We start from the raw sequence: 20,798 nt of genomic DNA, 5'->3' as shown, positions 1-20,798 counted from the left end.
CACTGACTGAAGAAGCAACTGCCACATCAGCACCGACTGTTGGCGGTCGGTTAACCGAACTGAGAAAATTTCTTGGTTCGGTTGGCGGTTTCAGGTTGGAGTCGATCGGTTAACCGAACGGACTCTATCTGTTTAAAAAAAAATTAAAAACTATTTTTCCAGCTCAACTCAAGACTAGGCCCAGCCCAGACCATTAGGGTTTCCTTCCTATCCTCCATTTTCCCATTATGCCGCTTCCTATTCGAAATCAAAAAGAACAGAAGGAAAAAAAAAAAGGTCCCTCCGCTACCTAACTGCTCATCATCTTCTGCCCGTCGCCTCTGCTCCTCTCTGCCATCCACGGCCCCTTCGCTGGTCTCTCATCCTCCTTGTGGTCGTCTTCCCCTGCAGAGCTGCCGGCGTCTCTCCTCTCCTCTCCACTGCCTTCTTCTTCGGTGAATTGTCGTGGCCGACTGTTCTCCTCAGTCCTCCCTCCATAAACGTTGTCCAAGCTGTGTCGGTGACCGAACCAAACAAAACCAATGATTTTCGGCCACCGAACCGTCGGTTCATACGTTTCTCTTGGTCGGCTTCGGTTTTCATTTTCTCAAGAACCAATGATGTCGGTCGGTGACTGAATCGACAAAAATCGGCCAATGAACAGCCCTAGATTCAAGTACTTAGTTCAAAAGGACTTTTCACCGAGACTTTTCATAAAAATCATATCAATTGCATTCTTACTAATACTAGATTTTGGATTATCCTAAATAGTTTTTTTGATATTATTGATTTAATTTTTTAATTTGAGTTGATATTTAATTTTATATGAAAATTTTTATTGTAATAAATAAATTAAATGTGATTATTTAAAAACAAAATTTATTATATTAAAATTTAAATTGATAAAATAAACAAATTTTAAGTTTTTTTTTAAAATTTTATTCATTTTGTTAATTTAAATCACAATTCAAAATAATTTCTTTAACAAAAATTTAAATTTAATTTTTTTTATTAGAGTATTTTTTACAAACTTTTTCTTTTCTTTCTATCTCTCTTGGTTTATATTTGGGTTGTTTATGATAATAAATATTCTTGGCAAACTTGTTTTTCTCTTTCTATCTCTCTCTCTCGTTTATCTTTGAGTTGTTTATGATAATAGATATGCTTTGAAGACGATTGTTCATACGTTTTAAAGGTATTTTTGTTAAAATAGAATTAATTTCATTATATTATAAAAAAATCATATTTTACTCCAATCAAATAAAAGAAGGGACTTAGTTTTTTGTTTTTAATATCTTCTTATTCTATTTCATTCTCATTACTATTATCACTTCACTAATTCAATTAAACGCATCGATAGTGTTGTTGTTAAATAAAACAATAAAAGCTTGACATCAATTTATTTACTATATTTTAATTGAATGTGTCAACTAACTTATTACTTTGGCAAATAAAATACAGAGAGAAAGAGAAAAATAGATTAATACTTGAGATGAATTAAAATTAATAGATCAATAGTTTACATAAGTTAATAAATAGGTTAAATTATTATTTTGGTCCATAACTTATCTGATTATGAACCATAACTTGACAAATTATTCACAATTTTTGTCCATAACTTGTCTGGTTATGAACCAACTTGATAAGTTTGTCTATAACTTATCTGGTTATAAATCATAACTTGACAAGTTATGCCCTATTAATTTCTATAACTAAAAATTGACCTATATACTTTCTTAAGCTTTTCATATTAGCCTATTTTCTACTATTTCTGTAAAACATATTATAGCTAACCTAATTATCTCTGATCAATTTTAGTATGACACATATAATGCATGTTTTATTGTTTTTAATGGTTATACAAAGTAGGCAAAATTGACACAATCTGATTATGTAAATAATCTGAAGGTTCAATCAAAATTCTATCAATAGAGAATTTTTATATTCTACCATAAATTGGGGCAAAATATAATGTGACATTTTATCTGACTAATGTGACATCCACTAATAGAGAATGAAATTTTCACTATCTATAGACCAATTTAGGGAATTTGTGGTCCAACAAAATACGTATACCCACGAGCTCACAACCTGTTAAAGACAAGCACCCTTAGAGTACCAAGAGTGGGACCTTTTGTCCACGTGTCTAACATAAATAGTGTTTTAATTTAGGGCCCCATCTCCGTAAGCTTATAATTATAACTCCACCTACTTCACCTCCAATGTCTTATTATTGGATATCGGAAGCAGCAGTAGTGGGCTGTGGCCTGTGGGCAACGACACAACAACCTGGTCAAAGGGGCACTTTGTGGGGCCCTATGTCCCACGTGGCATGCCCACACGACTCTCAATGTGCAATTTACTTTAAATTTTTGTTGAGAATCTTTGTTCGTTTACTTAATAAATTTGTGTCATCACTTAAATTATAATTTATAATTTATTATAATATTTTTTTATAAAAATATATATAAATTAAAAATAATTTTAAATTATAATTTTAAATTTATAAACTACCTATTTACTATAACCACAATAATTGCTCAACCAATGGAGTATTTTTTTTACCATTAAATTATTTTTTAACAATTAAAAATGTAACAAAAATAATTTTTTACCGTATATTATAAAATTTTAATATGAATTTATATAAATTTAACTGTTAAAAAGGACGTTTGATTGGATGATTTAAACTATATAATTCGATTCATTTTTTATTTACGTAAATTTTTGTATGAGAAAAAATACTGTAACGAATCACGAATCATGATTCAAATCAAAAAACGAATCTCTCTGCCAAACATCCTCACTTAAAAAACAGCGCTCTGGAGTACTTTTAGGTTCACCTAAAGAATCCCATTTTTGTTATTATCACAACTTCCAGAAAGTGAAAAAAAAAAATCATTAAACTGGATTTGATAAATACCTTTGACGTCCACTAGGACAGTACAAAGATTACACACTCTTACAGAGATTCTGTTCTTTTTTTCTTTTTCTTTTTAGCGGGTAACAACAGTGAAAATCTCACCCAGAAAGAGAGGGAAACAAAAAACCCTAGCATTTTCCCGCTTAATTTTCTCATTTTGCTGACACTCAGTGTACTGTTCAGTAAGTGGAAAAGAGAGAAAAGAAAATAAAAGAAATATTTTGTAAAAAAAGAAAATTTTAGTTTATTTGATAAAGAGAAAATGAGAAAGAAAGTAAAATAAAAATTTATAGAATTTATTAATTTTTAATCTTTTTAATTTTAAGAAGAAAAGAAAAGGAAAAAAATCTAACAAAAAAAATAAGATATAAAATAATAATTTTAACTTTCACCATTCATCATATTTTTATTTGTATTAAAGTATTTTTTTTATAAAATATTTTAAATTTAACATTTTATTTTTATTTTTTTTACTAAACAATATAAAAAAACTATTTTCCTTTTTCACTTAAATATTTTATTTCTTTTTATTTTTTATTTTTATCTATCCTATCAAATATAGCATAAATCGCTCAAAATAATGAATAAAAATTTAGGTTGCCCTTAAAAAAAAATTAATGGTTGTTTTTTTACATTTTTGAGTTAGAATGACTTGAATGATAATTTTGAGTTGAATTTAAGTTATAATTTGAGTTGAAGTTATAACTTGAGTTTGTGTTTGGATGTGCACATTTGAGTTATGATTTGAATTGAGAATCTTTTTGAGTTTGAGTGAGTCAAAACAAATTTATATTTAAATAGTATTTTAATAAAAACTAAATAGTGATGAAAAATTTTAATAGGGTATATGAATGGAGTTTTATTCGTCTTTTCATTGTGAATGCAGTGAAAAAAATCATCTCAGTCAGAATTAAAATTAAAAAGTTATAACATTTTTAAGAAAAAAAGACTGTTCATTAACTTGAGTTCGAGTTTATGAAAGCGAGTTGAATGAGAAACTTGAACTCGAATTTAGTTCCAAATCTGAGTTCAAACTCAAATTTTACAAAAGAATATAAATTTAAATAAAATTATAACTCGAATTTTGTTACAAAAGAACAACTCCTTAACCATCCAAGTAAAAAAATAAAAAAATAAAAAAAAAAAAAACTCTTTTTTGGTGTCTTGTTTAGAGGATGTTTGATAAAAAAATTCGTTCCTTAATTCAAATTATGATTTATGATTCGTTACAATATTTTTTTTTAAAAAAATTTACATAAATAAAAAATAATTCAAATCACATTGTTTTAACTCCTCCAACCAAACATCGGTGTCCTCAACCTCATATGAAAAGTGACGAAGTCGTTACCTTTTTAGGCTGTTTGTTTTCACTTGCACTATTAAAGAAAGAAGAGCAGGGTTTTGGACATTTTCTTATTTCATTCTTTTTTTCTTACAAAGTTAACTTTTTATTTAAGTAGGACTTTATGGTGAAAAGAACATCTTTTGAGTTTTGGGTCCCTTGTCTTGAATGCATTCTGGTTGTTGATTTTGCAAACCCACTTCCCGTTCATATTCCTTCATGGGTTTGTTTGTTGTAGATGAATGAGTACAGAGCTTTCTCTCTCTAGAACAATGTGGGTGAGGTAATGGTGCTTTTTAGCTCATTCTATAAATCTTTTAGCACTTTCAGATTCTTCAAGCCTCTCTAAAGAAATCCCTTCAAGCGTCTGTCTTTCGTGCTCTTGAGTAGTTTTATTTACTAAAAATAGGATCTTGGTTAAATATGCTGCTACTTTTGTGCTTAGATCTCTAGAGGTGGCTAAGTTTTTGTGTTCTTCATTGCATTTCAATTCATTTACTGCTTTCTCCTTTCTGGTGTCAGTTGAAAAATAGTTTCTTTGGGAGAAAAATGGTCCCTTGAAGCTGCTCTATACTAAAAAAGGTTTAGACTTTATCTTTGTTTGGTGGCAAAAGTGCTATTTTGATTAATAACTCTTAGTGGGGGGTTGTCGTTGTTTGCATTTGTGCTTCAAAAAATCATTGTTTTGCTTGCTAAAGCGGCTACTTTCACCAGGCCATTGCACAAGATATCATTATTTTGTCTTTTGTTTCACTGTGTGTAAGTCTTGCAAGTTGAGTTCCGCTTCTTTCAATTTGTGGGCTTGAAGTTTGAACACGCCATTTCTGTCTCCACATTGAGCTTTCTTTCTTTCTTTCTTTCTTTCTTTCATTTGGTGTGAAGAAGAAGATAATAGTAAAGATTAGCATGAAGTTCTGTGGGGTTCTTTTGCTGTCCCTACTTTTTCTCTCTGCCATGGGGCAGCTTCCTTCTCAAGACATTTTGGCTCTGCTTGAATTCAGAAAGGGTATCAAGCGTGATCCCACTGGTTATGTCCTAGATTCTTGGAATGATGAGTCCATAGACTTTGATGGCTGCCCATCTTCTTGGAATGGAATTGTCTGCAATGGTGGAAATGTCGCCGGCGTTGTTCTCGATAACTTGGGCCTCTCTGCAGATGCAGACCTGAGTGTATTTGCCAATCTCACAAAACTTGTCAAACTTTCCATGGCCAACAACTCAATCACTGGTAGAATTCCAGACAACATTGCTGACTTCAAGAGCCTTGAATATCTTGATCTCTCCGGTAATCTTTTCTCCTCGTCCTTACCGGCTGGGATTGGCAGATTAGGGAGCTTAAGGAACCTCTCATTGGCCGGTAACAACTTCTCCGGCTCGATCCCGGATTCGATTTCTGGGCTGTCCTCAATCCAGTCTCTGGACTTGAGTGGCAATTCCTTCTCCGGGCCGCTGCCGGATTTGCTGGCAAGGCTGTCGAACTTGGTCTATCTCAACCTGTCATTGAATGCCTTCACCAAGAGATTCCCAAAAGGGTTTGAGCTGATTTCGGGTCTTGATGTAATTGACTTACATGGGAATATGCTTGAGGGTCATCTAGATTTGGAGTTCTTTCTCCTAGCAACTGCCACTCACGTCGATTTCAGCGGCAATGTGCTTACTAGTTTGCAGCAAGAGAAGTTTTTATCTCGCATTTCGGATACTATCAAGTACTTGAATCTTAGCCATAACCGGCTTACTGGCTCACTTGTCAGTGGTGGTGAGCTCTCAATATTTGAAAACTTGAAGGTGTTGGACCTTAGCTACAATCAGCTTTCCGGTGAGCTCCCAGGATTTAGTTTTACCTATGATCTCCAAGTCCTCAAGCTCAGTAACAACAGATTCACGGGAGATATTCCTAACAACCTGTTGAAAGGAGATTCTCTGGTTTTGAATGAACTGGATTTGAGTGGCAACAATCTCTCAGGTACTTTAATTATTAACTACTTTAGGTCCTCCTATAGTTACAAAAACAATATTAGTATTTTCTATGAACTGATCTTTTTTGTGGCTTCCATTACAAAAATTAATCTTGCTTAGTCTGGCATATTAGATGTCTCACATTTACATTCATTTTTCAGGACCGATAAGTATGATCACATCGACAAACTTGCGTGTCCTCAATCTTTCATCGAATGTGCTTACCGGGGAGCTACCATTGTTGACTGGAAGCTGTGCTGTACTTGATCTATCAAACAATGAATTTGAAGGAAATTTAACCAGGATGTTTAAGTGGGGAAACATTGAATTTCTCGATTTGAGCCAGAATCGTTTGACAGGGCCCTTCCCTGAGGTAACCCCACAGTTTTTGCGTTTGAATTATCTCAATCTCTCACATAATTCACTTAGTAGTTCCCTGCCAAGTGTTATAACTCAGTATCCGAAGCTTAGAGTCCTTGATCTCAGTTCCAACCAGTTGGATGGACTGGTTCTATCTGATTTGCTAACAATGCCAACCTTGCAAGAGCTCCACCTAGACCATAATTTGCTTACTGGCTCTATCAAGCTGTCGTCTCCTTCACCGAGTGATTCTAATCTTCACATTCTCGATCTTTCGCATAACCGGCTTAGTGGCTATTTTCCTGATCAACTCAGTTCAACTCCAATTCAAGTGCTTAATATTGCAGGAAATAACTTTTCTGGTTCTCTGCCAACTTCGGTAACCGACATGAGCTCCCTAAGCTCATTAGACATATCAGAGAATCATTTTACAGGTCCTCTGCCAAACAATTTACCTAATAGCCTTGGAAGCTTTAATGCTTCTTACAATGATTTTACCGGTGTGGTCCCAGAGATCCTGAGAAAGTTTCCTAGATCCTCTTTCTTTCCGGGAAATTCTGGTTTGCGTTTTCCAGGCGGGTCTCCTGAACCAGGAAGTTCTTCAGCTGAAAAGTCCAAGAGAAAGCCACTCAATACTACTGTTAAAGTAATAATAATAGTATCTTGTGTTGTTGCCCTGGTCATTCTTCTTTTGCTTGCTATCTTCATACATTACATCTGCATATCAAGACGACTACCCTCAGAGCACACCATGAAAAAAGACACCAGCCGACATGCTCAGCCAAACCCATCTAGGATTCGAGGAACAGACACCAGCAGTGCTTTGACTGTTTCAGCCGAGGATCTTGTCGCATCACGAAAAGGATCCTTGTCCGAAATTATTAGCTCTGATGAGAAGGTGGCAGCTATTACTGGCTTTTCCCCCTCAAAAAGCAGCCATACGTCTTGGTCACCGGAGTCTGGAGATTTGCTCACCGCTGAAAGCCTTGCGAAATTGGATGTTCGGTCACCAGATAGGTTGGTGGGTGAGCTTTATTTTCTCGATGATACAATCACATTGACGCCTGAAGAGTTGTCGAGGGCGCCCGCGGAAGTATTGGGGAGAAGCAGCCATGGGACATCTTATAGGGCAACTTTGGACAATGGATTGTTCTTGACAGTCAAGTGGCTGCGAGAAGGGGTCGCAAAACAGAAAAAGGAGTTTGCCAAGGAAGCTAAGAAATTTGCAAACATCAGGCATCCAAATGTGGTGGGTCTGAAAGGGTACTACTGGGGTCCCACACAGCATGAGAAGCTTATTCTTTCGGATTACATTGCGCCGGGAAGTCTTGCAAGCTTTCTTTATGGTAACTTTTGCCTCCATTTCAACTTATTAATCTTGATAGAAACCGTGAAAAATGCATGAACTAAGAGAGTGCCTTTTCTGAAAAAAAAAAATGGCAAGCTAATACTTCAAAGCTTGAAGAATGATTAATACTATGATGAAGTTGCTTGGATGCATAACTTTTGGTGTCACAATGCAATATCATAATCCCCGTCATAATCACTATCAATATCATAAGTTGTCATAATCACTATCAATATCTAAGTTATGGATGCATAACCTCCTAGAAATGCACTATCGTAATCACTTTCTATGTTTTTCTTGATAATGCTATTGTTGTTCATTTCATCCTCATTCAGATTATTCTCAATATTGCCAAATAGTATAAGCAATACATAAGTTATTTACTTTGGTGAACTGGGAACTAATCTACATGCATACGCGTGTGCACAAAGTTGAGGCACTCTTCCGCGCTATCTCCAAGTTCTTTAGCTAGACCCTTAGCAGACAAACTAGACAACACTCAAAAAGTTTCTGTTTCATAGACGCCAATGTCTCTGTCATGCTTTTTGAAGAATTTTAGAAACTTTGTTTTACTAGTCAATGTCCCATATTAGGATCTGTTAATTGCTCTTTTGATCATTGCCGTTCTCAAATTGGAGATTGAATAATATCTTGTACCTATGAAAGCTTTTCATTTGCTTCTCTTCCTAGATGTTTGCCTGTGTTTGAATGATCACATTCTGATTTCTGATGATTCTATGTAAACTATTTGTTTAGATCGACCGGGAAGAAAAGGCCCGCCGTTACCTTGGGCTCAAAGGCTCAAAATCGCTGTTGATGTTGCCCGTGGTCTGAACTATCTCCATTTTGACCGAGCCATTCCACATGGTAACCTTAAATCGGCAAATGTACTGTTAGAGGGGCCTGATCTCAATGCCCGCGTTGCCGACTACAGCCTCCACCGCCTAATGACCCAAGCAGGCACCATTGAACAGATTCTCGACGCCGGTGTCTTAGGTTATTGTGCCCCGGAGTTGGCTTCTTCAAAGAAGCCACTGCCATCCTTCAAGTCTGATGTTTATGCCTTTGGAGTTATACTCTTGGAGCTTTTAAGTGGAAGGTCTGCTGGTGATGTGATTTCGGGTGAGGAAGGAGGCGTCAATTTGACAGACTGGGTGCGGGTGAGGGTATCGGAGGGTCGTGGCTCGGACTGTTTCGATGCTGCATTTGCCTCAGAAATGGGGAACCCTGCAGTAGAGAAGGGAATGAAGGAGGTCCTCGGAATCGCTTTACGATGTATACGATCTGTTTCAGAGAGGCCAGGTATCAAGACTATATACGAGGATCTTTCGTCGATCTAGTTCTTTTTTTTTTCTTTTGAATCTAACTTATTTGGAACCTTTTTTTTTTTCTTCCTTTTTTGTGGGGACTTAATATCTCATTGGCCTCCCTTTTGTGTCCTTTTTCTCTTTGTAATTTCTGATGTAATCAGCCAAAGCGTATTAACCATTTCTGTAAAAAGGATATGCTTGGATGCAAATGTTTCAATTATTTACGAGACATGCCCATTGCTTTCCAAGTTCATTAGATGAAGAATACACGATGAAATGCCAAGAAAATGGTTTGGAAAAAAAAAAAAAAAAAAGATGATTTGTGTTTGGTCTACTTCATTGAAGGCATGATATTGTTCTATCACAAAATGCCATCGCTCATTTGAGTTAGTTCATAACATAGAGTTAAGAGTTAACTAAGGGTCTGTTCACTTCGAGTTTTTAATTTGAGTTGAGATGTGATTTTATATAAGAGTTTTTTACTATAATAAAATAATAATAAAAGCAGAGATAACGATGCAATGACGTGGATTATGAAACAAAGCCATGCAAATCCTTATCTTGATTTAAATCTCTTGCAATAGACAAAATCAACTGACGTGTATAAGAGTATATCAAACTGCAATGTTGATAAGATAGATCCTCTTACTCTTTTTTTTCTTTTTTTTTTATCATTCAGGTAAACAAACAATATTATTAAGATTAACGGACAATTCATTAAAGTAAACAAAACAATTAATTCATTGATTCAGGTCGAAAGGTTATTTCCTTGTGAACTTACATACACGTGGGTGAAACTAAGAAATACTACATAAATATTAAATTAAAAACTTATATTTTTGATTGAGAAACCACAACTTATTATCTGATTTCAAGTTGTACTCTTTACAAGCTCTGCATGCAAACTCAACATTAAAATGAAAAACCTTTAATAAACTTTCCCCAAGTAAATACTAAATTTGGAAAAAAAAAATGTAATTCTCTAGTAAGACTTCTCTATCAATATATTCAGATTTTTTTAAGTTGAATCTGATTAAAGTCATATTAAATTAAAAATAATATGCATAATAAATAGATACATAACGATTAAAAACATGGTTTTTTTAATAATTCAGTCTTTCATTATCAACCTAAAATATCTATATAAAAAAAAAAAAAGAGTAACAAGTAAACCTTCCAAGTACAAACTTTAAGTTCAAGACCTCCCTTAAAAAATAACAGTGCCAAATTAAGAATAATAATTTAGCTTTTAAAACCTAAATTAACACGATTGGACAAAGTAATTGAAGAACATATATATATACACGTGTGTGTGTGTGAGAGATTTTTATCTGTTGGCGTTCCCACTTAGCCACAGACGAGGACGTTTAGTTCATGGATTAGAATTATAAGATTAGAATTATTTTTAATTTATGTATATTTTTTATGAGAAAAAATTTTGTAATAAATTTTAAATCATGATTCAAATCAGGACACGACTCTCCTGATCAAATAACCCAGTTCGAGGTTGGTTTTTCTTCTCCTTCAAGTGCTATCACAAACTCAACCGTTGCCAACGAGAGAGGAGAGAGAGAGAGAGAGAGATTCTCTATTTTTTTTTTTAGTACTCTGTCGCCTTGTTTACAACGGTCCGGGTCTTTGTTTACTTGTAGAGAGAGAGAGATCAATTCATGGCGATTTGTAGAGTAAGATCAACGCTTTCCCTTTCTAAATATACTTCTGCAGTTAAATCTATTCCATCTCGATTATCCTCAGAACGCATATTTTCATCACAAGTCCCTTCCCAGTTCGAGGTTGGTTTTTCTTCTCCTTCAGTCTTGTTCCCACTGTATTTTTGCTAATTCTCAACTGGGTGCGTTGAGAAATTGATGGGATAGTATATGAAGGAACTTTAGTCAGTCTCTCTCTCTCTCTCTTCTTGCTTTCTTTCTTTTGTTTGCTTTATACTGAATTGGCTAAAACAATGGCACTTTGAGATTTTCACATGCCCATTTTATGCAAAGTTTGGGTTATAGGAATGATTCCTTATTTTCCTCTTGTAGTGTGTGAGTTTAAGTAGAATGAGAAGGACACCATCTTCGGTATCTTTTTAAGCAAGTTTATGTAAAAACATAAAGTTGCCATTTTTTATGATCCAGTACAGTTTTTCTTCTTGATTATATTTGTAAAATAGATTGAATTTTTTTCCTTTGTGTAGTTGAGCAGGGCTCCACAAAGCATTACTCAAGTTCTGTTACATTTTCTTTTCTTTCTTCCATTCTTTTTTTTTTTCTTATTTTTAATAATTTAGTATACTATTGCATTTACAGAATTGGATATGGAATTCTAATTCTCTGAGCATCTATTGATTGAGTCGGACCTCCAATTGCATGTTTCCAATAATCTTGCTTTTACAGTGAAATTATTAGTTTGGATCTAGAGTAACTAAAGCATTTTGATCGACGTCTTATACTCATTTCCATGACTATGATGTATCAAAAACTTAGCTTTGTTATGATCTGGTGTTGTGTGATAATATTCTGTGTCTGTTATTTGACACATCAACTATTCACCATTGGCAAGTTACCTCTAAATTTGGACGGAATTGTTTATTAATTCAACAACGTGTTGCATAGTGTCCTGTCCCCGACCAATCACGGCTGTTAAAATTAGGACGGAATTGGCCTTGCACACGTTACATGGGCTCATTTATAATAAGAGACTAAAATTTCAGATGATGACCAGAGCATGTCATGTCGCGTGAATGTGAGCGTTTCCTTCCAAATTTGAACATCCTTCGTCGTCTTGTGGCTAAGACGACTACTTCACAACATCTTATTAAGTTCGGGGTAATTTGCCACAATTAAGAGTTCATAGGGAAACTTACCATTTCAGTCAAAGTTCAGGGTGTGAAAGCACCAAAAACCTTTATGGATATGTTTATCATTCCAAAGCATTCTTTGTGTGGCATAATGAATATTTCTTATTTTATTGATGCGCTGCAGAGAATTGGATTTATAGGACTTGGAAATATGGGATCCAGAATGGCAAATAATCTAATAAAGGCTGGATACAAAGTAGCCGTGCATGACATGTAATGTACTTCAATTTCACTCAAGTAATGTTGATTTTTCACTTAAGTAATTCTCTTTTCATATTTTCTGTTCCACTGTTTATTAGCAAAAATATAGATGACTGCATTAAAAATGAAAATCATACATTTGAGTGATGAAGACCTTTATTTGATTATAGCAAGTTCATCGTTCATGAAATTGTTCTAAACTATTAGTAACACTCTCTCCCCTTTTCAGAAATTATAATGTCTTGAAGAAGTTCTCTGACATTGGAGTTGACACAAAGGAAACTCCTTATGAGATTGCTGAGGCTAGTGATGTTGTAATTACAATGCTACCTTCTTCATCCCATGTGAGTTTAATGATTCCATATGCTTTCTTTTTTCTTCTTCTTCGTTGTTGTTATTATTGTTTTCTTTTCCCTTTTTTTTTTTTAATATTTATGTTTTATGTTTTTCTCCTTTTTTGTCTACATAAAGTCATTATTCCATGTGCAGTCAGGAGGGTGACATGGATATGCATAACTAGGTAGTTAAGCTACCAAGCTTTATCTACTCATAGAATTCTTTTATCATATTCTTCTTGCGTATATTGATCAGAGGGCACCTGAAATAAATTACTTTCAATAGCTTAAGTACTAGACTTTCAAGTATGGAACTAACATATCATCCTCATAGTTTAGCTAACTCAAGAGGAATGAACTTTTTTGTCCAGGTAAATGATGTTTACACAGGGCCTAATGGTTTGCTTCATGGTGGGAATGTGTTGCAACCGTGGCTATTAATAGATTCGTCAACAATTGATCCTCAAACATCAAGGAAGCTTTCTCTCACTGTGTCTAATTGCATGTTAAAGGAGAAAAAGGGTCATTGGGAGACTCCAGTAATGTTGGATGCTCCTGTATCTGGAGGTGTTCTTGCTGCAGAAGCAGCTACACTTACTTTCATGGTAGCATTCATTATCTTTCCATTATGGGTTTCTCTTTAAAAAGGAATATCAGTAGTTTGCTATGCAAAAATTTAAAAATATTTTATTTGATTGCTCGCACTAGTTTTGCTCTGTATATATATGAAAAGATACACCATTTAAAACTGTTTGAATCTGGGAGAAATCTGCATGTGTGCTTAAGTTGTCTCGTTGTTTTACCGAAATAATTTCCCAACATTGAGCAAAATCTTAGCCACTTTCCAAACACTGTAAAGGTCCCTTTTCCAAAGCTTTCTATCTTCCTGAGAGTTTGATCTTAAATGTGTGATATTTAGACTTGTATTAACTCTCTATTTCTAAGATAAGAATTTATGGAACTATGACAGTTTTATGGAGGTCTGTTTTATACTAGGCTTACCTTAGCGTTGAATAAATTATGAAGATGGAAGAAATACATTTATGATAATAAAGAGTGTGCTTGTGTGAAATTCGTGGCCCCAAATGCCCTTTCATGATATTCACTTATGATGGAAAGATGGTTTGCATACAGGTTGGAGGCTCCGAGGAAGCTTATATGGCAGCAAAATCCTTATTCCTTTCAATGGGTAAGAATACGGTTTACTGTGGTGGAGCGGGAAATGGTTCGGTAAGTTGTCATACATGAACCTACTACATTTTGCATAGGTTCTTTCTTCTATTCACAATTTTGTTGTGTGTTCATTTAGTTCATGTTTAAGATGACTGATTGCACTGGCAAAATGACAAACATGTCCAGATTATTTTACTCATCTTCAGTCATCATATGAGCATCAGTCATGATATGAGCATACTCTGCAGTTCCTTGTGTTAAAGTATGAAACTATTGTTGGCCTACCTCCTAATAGCTTAAGCTTTTGGGATGGATTGGTAAACTAACATGGTATCAGAGAGGGAGGCCCCAAGTTCAAACCCCTGTAATTGCACCTCTTTATTCCCATTTAAATTATTATCACGTGTTGGGTCTTTAATATATTTCGGGCTTATTATTAAATATTCACGTGTTGGGCTTTCTAAATAATTTACTCACACGATTGCCCATTGTCCAGCCCACACGTGAGGGAGAGTGTTAAAGTATAAAACTATTGTTGGCCTACCTCCTAATAGCTTAAGCTTTTGGAATGGATTGGTAAACTAACACCTTGTATAAGGTTCCCATACTCCATTGTACTAGTGCTCAGATTTTTTTTTTTGGTGGATATTTTTGTATCTTTTTTTTGTTTTTAATGATAGGATATTTTTGTTTCGGATTCTTAGTTTATCAGAGTTAGTTGTGTGATATTTGATAACTATATCATGGTTTACTATTTAGGCAGCAAAGATCTGCAATAATTTGGCAATGGCTATTAGTATGCTTGGAGTCTCAGAAGCCCTCACTCTTGGTCAGTCTATAGGTATTGCTGCCAGCACTCTAACAAAAGTATTCAATTCTTCGAGTGCTCGGTGTTGGAGTAGGTACGGCTATTATTATTAAAAAAGAACAATTTAATTCTTGCGAGTCTATGAAAGAAGCACTTAAATCTCAAGTCCACTTAAAGTCAAAACTGTAGAAGTTTGCGGTGAAAATATCGAGTATAATATAAAATGGTGACTGTAAAAGGGAAAATATATGAATCACTTCAATGCTGTAGTATCTTTCTTGCATGTTCTCAGAGCATTTTCAGTTTTTGGTTCTTGAAAAACGTGAAAAACGGAAACGGAAACGAAAACGCAATCAAACAGGCCCGAAAGATTTCTTGGTCGTTACATTTTGAGTTTCTTTATATAAATATGTTCCTCTCAAGACTTAAACCAATTTCTCCTTTCTCCATTCTAAGTTCTCTATACCATGAGGACCACTTTCGATTTAGTCTTTCTCCTTTCCTCAATCACATTAAAATTACTTGTAAAGGACATACTGTTTAATGATATCCAAATAGAAGGGAACCTTGTTTTAGAAATGGACATGAAAATTTTCTTTTTCGCCTAATTTTAAAATAATGCATATAAAAGTAGCCTCGTTTTTTAGAACCACATAGAAAGGACCCTGTTACATTTATTCATAATTTTGTGCATCTGCTTCAACTTTGGTTTAACCTTATGCAGATTTTTTGCTTTAAACCTTGGATGACAGTGATACTTATAATCCCGTTCCTGGTGTGATGGAAGGAGTGCCCTCTTCGAGGAATTACAACGGTGGCTTTGCGTCTAAGCTTATGGTAAGTTGTTTAAGATTGTTTCTCAAAGAGATATTGTTATCCTGCTAAAAACTTATTCATAATGTCATATTGCTCCCAAGGATTTACCAGGTCTTAAACTGATGTTTCATTTGCAAAAAAAATCACTGGAATATAGCACCTTATCTGGCAAAAAGTACTTACTTTTTTGGACATTTTTTTCTTCTATTTGTAGTAATATTGCTTTATGACTGACCTGGAATTCAGATTTTTTACTTGTCATCTTATAGTTTTTGGATTGGTGGTGTTGACAACAGCCCTGAATAAGCATATTCTGCACATTGCACTTTGCAGGCTAAAGATCTAAACCTTGCTGCAACTTCAGCCAATGAGATTGGCCTTACATGCCCAATGACATCCCAAGCACAGAAAATGCAAGTCCGTTTGACCATTCGACTCTACCTTTGAGTTCTTCGCACTTATAGTCAACAGTGAAATTCATAGTCCTGTCTTTCACTTGATATTACTATTGGTTTGCTATTGAATAATAAAGTGAAGCTAAATAGTGTGTGTATACATATATATATGTTCTTTTTTCTATTTGGTCTAAGATAACCTTGTTGTGTAAGTTAAATGGATGTCTCCTAGGAGAGTTACTTTGACAAGAACCTAAATAATTGGAGATATGTTCATGTTCGGAACCAATCGTGCTCATTTATAGCCTTACTTGTTGAGGCCTAGTACTTTTCGCTGTAGTATCATCAGAGATTGGAGACGTACAAAAGTTATGTAATAGGATGTCACTCAATTCATAACATGACATTATTTAACTCTATCTTATTCCTGATGAACTGATTGTTTTCTGCAGATATACAGACGTTTGCCAAGATGGTCATGAAGGCAAGGACTTCTCCTGTGTTTTCCGGCATTATTACGCAGGAAAAGATGAGATTTAGTTTGCAGAAATACTTTACGCTGGAAAAGATGAGATTTAGTTTGCAGAAATACTCGTCATAAGTTGCAGAAGATGTCCTGTTGAGAAACTAGAGTTACTTAACGGGCATCTTCTATTATTTTGGTTCAAAAGTTTGGCATCATCCATGACCCGAAAAATGTCTTTGGCTCTAGTGACCGCAGTATACCTTTATAAATAATAGAATAACTGTATCAACTTACAGCTTCCATGGGTTGAAGATTGGGAATTAAATTGTCATTTATGTTCAAGATTTTTGTTATTTTTTCTTTCTTTGGATGTTATACTTACACGTTGTTAGTCTCAACTTTTAATTTATCAAAATACAAAAAATCAAAAATTAAATGTGTAAACTGTAAACGGCACTGTCTGGTAGCTAGTTTAACAGAGCATGGAATTCGTTCCTGAAAGCATTTCCTCCTTTCACAAAGTCACGGACAACATTCCATCAAAAGGTACAAATTTGCATCAATCTTTATATCCAAAGGTGTTGCCTAGAAATACCAGAAAAGAAATGCACAAACGAACTTGCAAGAAAGAAAACGGAAGGTTATAACATTATCTCTACATTGCCATTGAGAGAACACGATCACCATCTACATGCATCCATGTATGGAACCAAAAAACGACGGGATGTTTGCCTTCTAAAAGGCAGACTACTGAATCCAAAACTGCTTACTAGAAACAAAGAAACTTCGAAATGCAACAGCTTCACTCATAGCCTATTACAAGTTAAATACAAAACATGAGGCAGAATACAAGATAACGTTCACCCAGATTGCTTCCGTCCTCCTCTGCCTGAAAAACGACCACCTCCTCGACGGTATGGTCCTCTTCCATGACTGGAAGCACCCAGATTGAATTGCTGAGATGCCTCATTATTTAATGGAATGCCTCCAGATTGTGGCACTGGCAAGTTAGTGTTCTGTCCCATGGGTAAACCATTAGGAACAACTCCCTGTTCTCCAACATTTAAGGTTGGCTGAGAAGGTTGGCCTTGTAAACCAATCCCAAATGCCACTGGGTTGAAGGCATTTGGACCCACAAGGCCTTGCGGAAATGTGGATCCTGGTAAAGCATTTGATTGTGCACCTGGAAACACGGAAGGATAAAGTAATCCCTGGCGAGGATTGACCTGTCGAAAAGGCATCATATTCGGAAAAGGCATCTGAAAGGGATAATGCTGAGAGTTCTGTGAAAGCCAAGGCACGCCAGTCGGTGGAAAGCCACTAGGAAACAGAGCACCTTGTGGCTGTTGAAATGGCAGTCCGCTTGCCCAAACTCCATTTGAAGGTGCATTAAAACAAGCTGTCTGTGCAATGGGTGGAAGTGGTTGAACTAAACCTGTCCCACTAACCAAACCTTGTCCAACTGGGAAACAGTTTGAACCATTACCGTGGTCAACCATTGCTGGGAGAGGTGAGAAATGACGCTGGTGTTGATTGGGTGGAGCAGGACCTAGATCTGTTGGTGTTTCCTGGGGTGACTGTTTACCCTTTTTCCATGGCTCAACTCGGTTTTTGACATTCTTTTTATTGTTCTTATTATTTCTAGGTTTCGGGTTGTTTCCGCCTCTTTTTGTCATTTTTTGCATTCTCTTGTACTCGGCCTCTTTCTCATCATCAGAAAACTCTTCTTCATAAGACAACTCTTCATCATTTTCCCCAGATGCATCATAACCTTTCTTGTAAACATTGTTGTTATTGAGCACGTGGCTAGCAAACTCTGGAACAAAAGAGATTGAAGTGCCTGTATGTATCCCAGAAGGGACTTCACTTTCGGAATTGTATCTCACTATATAGTATGGATGTTTGACAGGCCCAAAGATTTCATCAACCAACCCTAATGGAGATTTGCCTTCGGTTATCCATAGAATAGAACCATCGTTTAGAGGGTTATGCTTCTCAACCCCTTCTACAATGACTTGAGTACCAATGACCTGTAAGATTGCAAATGGATAGTTCCAAATTTATGCAACCAACAAAATAAGACAAGTTATCTGCAACAGCTCAAAAGCCAACGGGTCATAAAGTAACAAACATAATGGTATTATTGGTGTTCATGCTGTAACTTTAGGTTTTCTTCTTCCTATTTGGAGAATCTATGCTTATGGATTTTCTTGAGCTTACCGATAAAACAACTCCCACAGGCAACATCTGATGATGTGGTAGCAAGGTAGCTTCCACGGAAGGAACTGGAGGGAGATGCTACAAATTGCAACACAAACACGATAAATAAAAATAAAAATGCAACAAAGTGTATTCTTGCATAAGAAATAGAATCATAGAATGGGTGGGTTCAACAAATATCCATGGATTTAGTTGCCTTAGCCCTTAGGGAAAAAAAGGATACCATAAACTTTTATTGATAAATTGTATTCTTACAATTTGGACTTTTGGTATACAAAAAGTAGCTGTCATCATTAATAAGAGGTAAAAGAAAGAAAAAAAAAAAAAACAAACAAATAAATAACAAGTCAATTAACATCCAAAGTGGCAAAGACGATCTGGACAAAACAAATCATCAAGCTCAAACTTAGATCTTGGACAAGCTAAAACCTGAGCTCATAACACCCAATACTCTTATTACCAAACACTTCACAATATCCCTTTGTGATGGAATGAAGTATTAAATAAACACATAAATCTTTTAAATATACGAAGGCAGTGCACATTAAAGTTCTGCAATAAATCATAATTTATCACACTGGTAATTTTTTAATTCATACAACTCTAAACTTGAAACACAAGATGTGTAATTTTACAATCCCCATAAACAAATCATCTAGAATTACAAATTAAAAAAGAATTTTTCTTTACCTTAAACTCATTCTTGGATGTAATGGGTCCATTCATAGCACCACCACCATCCTCTTCATCATCAGCAACATCAATATCACTCCAACCAACCATTGCCTCTACATCACCGTTGTCGTCATCATCATCATTGGTCAGGCTTGCTACGTCCCGTGGATTGACATCCCTTATTTCACCTTCTTCTACCTCACCTGTCTCATTTAACTTTCTCCTAACATCCACCTTCATCTCCTCCTCCTCGTCCTCTTCATCCTCTTCCACATCATCATCACTAGAGCTAGAACTAGAAGAAGATGACGACGATGATGAAGACGTACTTGCACGCTCAGACTCTGAAATGTCACTCCCATCCTCATCGATCACAGTTTCACATTTTACACTATTCCCATCTGTTGCTTCACACTTTGTGCTTGTCTCATCCGTACCAACTAATTTTCCGGACTCGCAAACCAAACTAACCTTCCCAATCTCATCCTCAATTGAACAACTTGCATTCTCTAACATCTCACATCCCCCTTCTTCCAACTTCACAACAGAATCGGATCCAATATCAATTGGTCCAGACACATCAACAATTGGCATAAACCCAATTTCCATCGAGGCTGACCCATGACTTAAATGTTCTTGAACTCCAGTTTTGCAACAAGAATCTGCTTCATTAACACCAATATTAACCTTTTCCCTATCGGCCATATCCGCGTTTGTGTTATTATCAAACCAATCCTTTATCGCTTCGAAATCAAGGAATGAATCAGTAAATGACATATCAGTGGCCGCACGCTATAAAACAGGGACCACCAGTGCAAAATACTCCGGTTGTATATGATCCCTTCCCGAAAGTGCCTGAAAGAAACTAAAAATAAGTCTAAATTCAGCTTCAATGTATTTTAAAAAAATCTAATTCAAACTGAAAAACTACAACAGACTGACAGAGTGAACATATCATAAAAAAAAATTTATCTCATTATAATTTATTTTACAATTCAAATGATTCTCTTTTCTCTTGAATAGCAATAAGATGGACTTGAAGTATATAAGCTAAGCAAGCGTGAGAAAATTTTTTCCGAACTTTTTTTTTTTTTTTTTGTCAGTTACATATTTCCTGTATCAAATTCAATGACCGAATTTGCACAATATTTGAATGAGCTGGGCATCGCAAATCTCAAAAGAATCAAAAGTCCAATAAAAAGATTAACCCAAATTTGAAGTCCAGTTAAAGCCATTTAATTTACTTAGAAGCTATCAATTTGTCGCCTTAGAAAACAAAGGAAAAGCAAGAGAATGAAATGCAAAATACCAATATCAGAAGTTACTCACAAGTAGCAAGAAAATAGAAACTAAAAGTCACGAGTTACTTACGAGGGTTTCTTTGGTTGTCACTCACAGTGTGGTGAGACGACGGAGAGAGAGAGAATGAGGCGGACCGTCGAGACGAGGGTTTTCTTTGGGTTTTAGTTTGCTTGTTGTCCTTTTTTTTTCTTTTTTTTTTCTTTTTTTTTCAGGGAATTGCGCATGGTTCTTAATATATTTAGGCCCCTTTTTTGATGATTTGAGTTTAGAATTTGAGTTTTGTTACAGTAAAAAAATTTTAGAAACAGTCACATTTAATTTTTTTGTTA

General features: G+C 35.3%; 3 protein-coding genes across 5 annotated transcripts; 2 read left to right on the top strand and 1 right to left on the bottom strand.

Moving 5' to 3' along the window:
• Nucleotides 1-4,620: 4,620 nt before the first annotated feature.
• LOC21408669 (probable LRR receptor-like serine/threonine-protein kinase At4g20940) lies at nucleotides 4,621-9,445 on the top strand. Its single transcript, XM_010100252.2, has 3 exons — nucleotides 4,621-6,207; nucleotides 6,362-7,906; nucleotides 8,665-9,445. Exons 1-3 carry the CDS (start codon nucleotides 5,151-5,153, stop codon nucleotides 9,246-9,248), a joined length of 3,186 nt encoding a protein of 1,061 aa, XP_010098554.2. The 5' UTR covers nucleotides 4,621-5,150; the 3' UTR covers nucleotides 9,249-9,445.
• A 1,263-nt stretch (nucleotides 9,446-10,708) lies between these two features.
• Nucleotides 10,709-16,572, top strand: LOC21408668 (probable 3-hydroxyisobutyrate dehydrogenase, mitochondrial). Of its 2 annotated transcripts, none has more exons than XM_024167059.1 (9): nucleotides 10,709-11,011; nucleotides 12,203-12,291; nucleotides 12,509-12,623; nucleotides 12,986-13,219; nucleotides 13,749-13,844; nucleotides 14,547-14,689; nucleotides 15,348-15,432; nucleotides 15,745-15,824; nucleotides 16,259-16,572. In XM_024167059.1, the coding sequence occupies exons 1-9, from the start codon at nucleotides 10,889-10,891 to the stop codon at nucleotides 16,344-16,346; spliced, it is 1,053 nt and encodes a 350-aa protein (XP_024022827.1). In that variant the 5' UTR covers nucleotides 10,709-10,888; the 3' UTR covers nucleotides 16,347-16,572. The 2 variants fall into 2 exon arrangements, with proteins under 2 accessions (XP_024022827.1, XP_024022828.1); XM_024167060.1 differs by having other exon boundaries at nucleotides 15,745-15,828; nucleotides 16,259-16,379.
• A 168-nt stretch (nucleotides 16,573-16,740) lies between these two features.
• LOC21408667 (H/ACA ribonucleoprotein complex non-core subunit NAF1) lies at nucleotides 16,741-20,646 on the bottom strand. 2 transcript variants are annotated; one of them, XM_024167006.1, is made up of 4 exons: nucleotides 20,539-20,646; nucleotides 19,183-20,032; nucleotides 18,493-18,570; nucleotides 16,741-18,302 (listed from the first exon to the last, which is right to left on the bottom strand). In XM_024167006.1, the coding sequence occupies exons 2-4, from the start codon at nucleotides 19,942-19,944 to the stop codon at nucleotides 17,133-17,135; spliced, it is 2,010 nt and encodes a 669-aa protein (XP_024022774.1). In that variant the 5' UTR covers nucleotides 19,945-20,032; nucleotides 20,539-20,646; the 3' UTR covers nucleotides 16,741-17,132. The 2 variants fall into 2 exon arrangements, with proteins under 2 accessions (XP_024022774.1, XP_010098552.1); XM_010100250.2 differs by having other exon boundaries at nucleotides 19,183-20,022.
• Between the last annotated feature and the right edge of the window lie 152 nt (nucleotides 20,647-20,798).

The sequence above is a fragment of the Morus notabilis genome, unplaced genomic scaffold (assembly GCF_000414095.1).
Source record: "Morus notabilis unplaced genomic scaffold, ASM41409v2 Scaffold276, whole genome shotgun sequence".
Lineage (NCBI taxonomy): Eukaryota > Viridiplantae > Streptophyta > Magnoliopsida > Rosales > Moraceae > Morus > Morus notabilis.
Note: the sequence above shows the minus strand (reverse complement) of the source record. Positions and strands in the feature narration are given on the sequence as shown.

What these genes read in the sequence shown, in the direction of transcription:
- LOC21408669 (XM_010100252.2), top strand. Translation starts at nt 5,151, where the DNA reads ATGAAGTTCTGTGGGGTTCTTTTGCTGTCCCTACTTTTTCTCTCTGCC. An exon ending in GAGTGGCAACAATCTCTCAG is followed by an intron (nt 6,208 to 6,361) that starts GTACTTTAATTA and finishes TTCATTTTTCAG; the next exon opens with GACCGATAAGTATGATCACA. An exon ending in TCTTGCAAGCTTTCTTTATG is followed by an intron (nt 7,907 to 8,664) that starts GTAACTTTTGCC and finishes CTATTTGTTTAG; the next exon opens with ATCGACCGGGAAGAAAAGGC.
- LOC21408668 (XM_024167059.1), top strand. Translation starts at nt 10,889, where the DNA reads ATGGCGATTTGTAGAGTAAGATCAACGCTTTCCCTTTCTAAATATACT. An exon ending in AGTGCTCGGTGTTGGAGTAG is followed by an intron (nt 14,690 to 15,347) that starts GTACGGCTATTA and finishes CTTGGATGACAG; the next exon opens with TGATACTTATAATCCCGTTC. An exon ending in GCTTTGCGTCTAAGCTTATG is followed by an intron (nt 15,433 to 15,744) that starts GTAAGTTGTTTA and finishes TGCACTTTGCAG; the next exon opens with GCTAAAGATCTAAACCTTGC.
- LOC21408667 (XM_024167006.1), bottom strand. Translation starts at nt 19,944, where the DNA reads ATGTCATTTACTGATTCATTCCTTGATTTCGAAGCGATAAAGGATTGG. An exon ending in CATCCAAGAATGAGTTTAAG is followed by an intron (nt 18,571 to 19,182) that starts GTAAAGAAAAAT and finishes TGCAATTTGTAG; the next exon opens with CATCTCCCTCCAGTTCCTTC. An exon ending in CTGTGGGAGTTGTTTTATCG is followed by an intron (nt 18,303 to 18,492) that starts GTAAGCTCAAGA and finishes GCAATCTTACAG; the next exon opens with GTCATTGGTACTCAAGTCAT.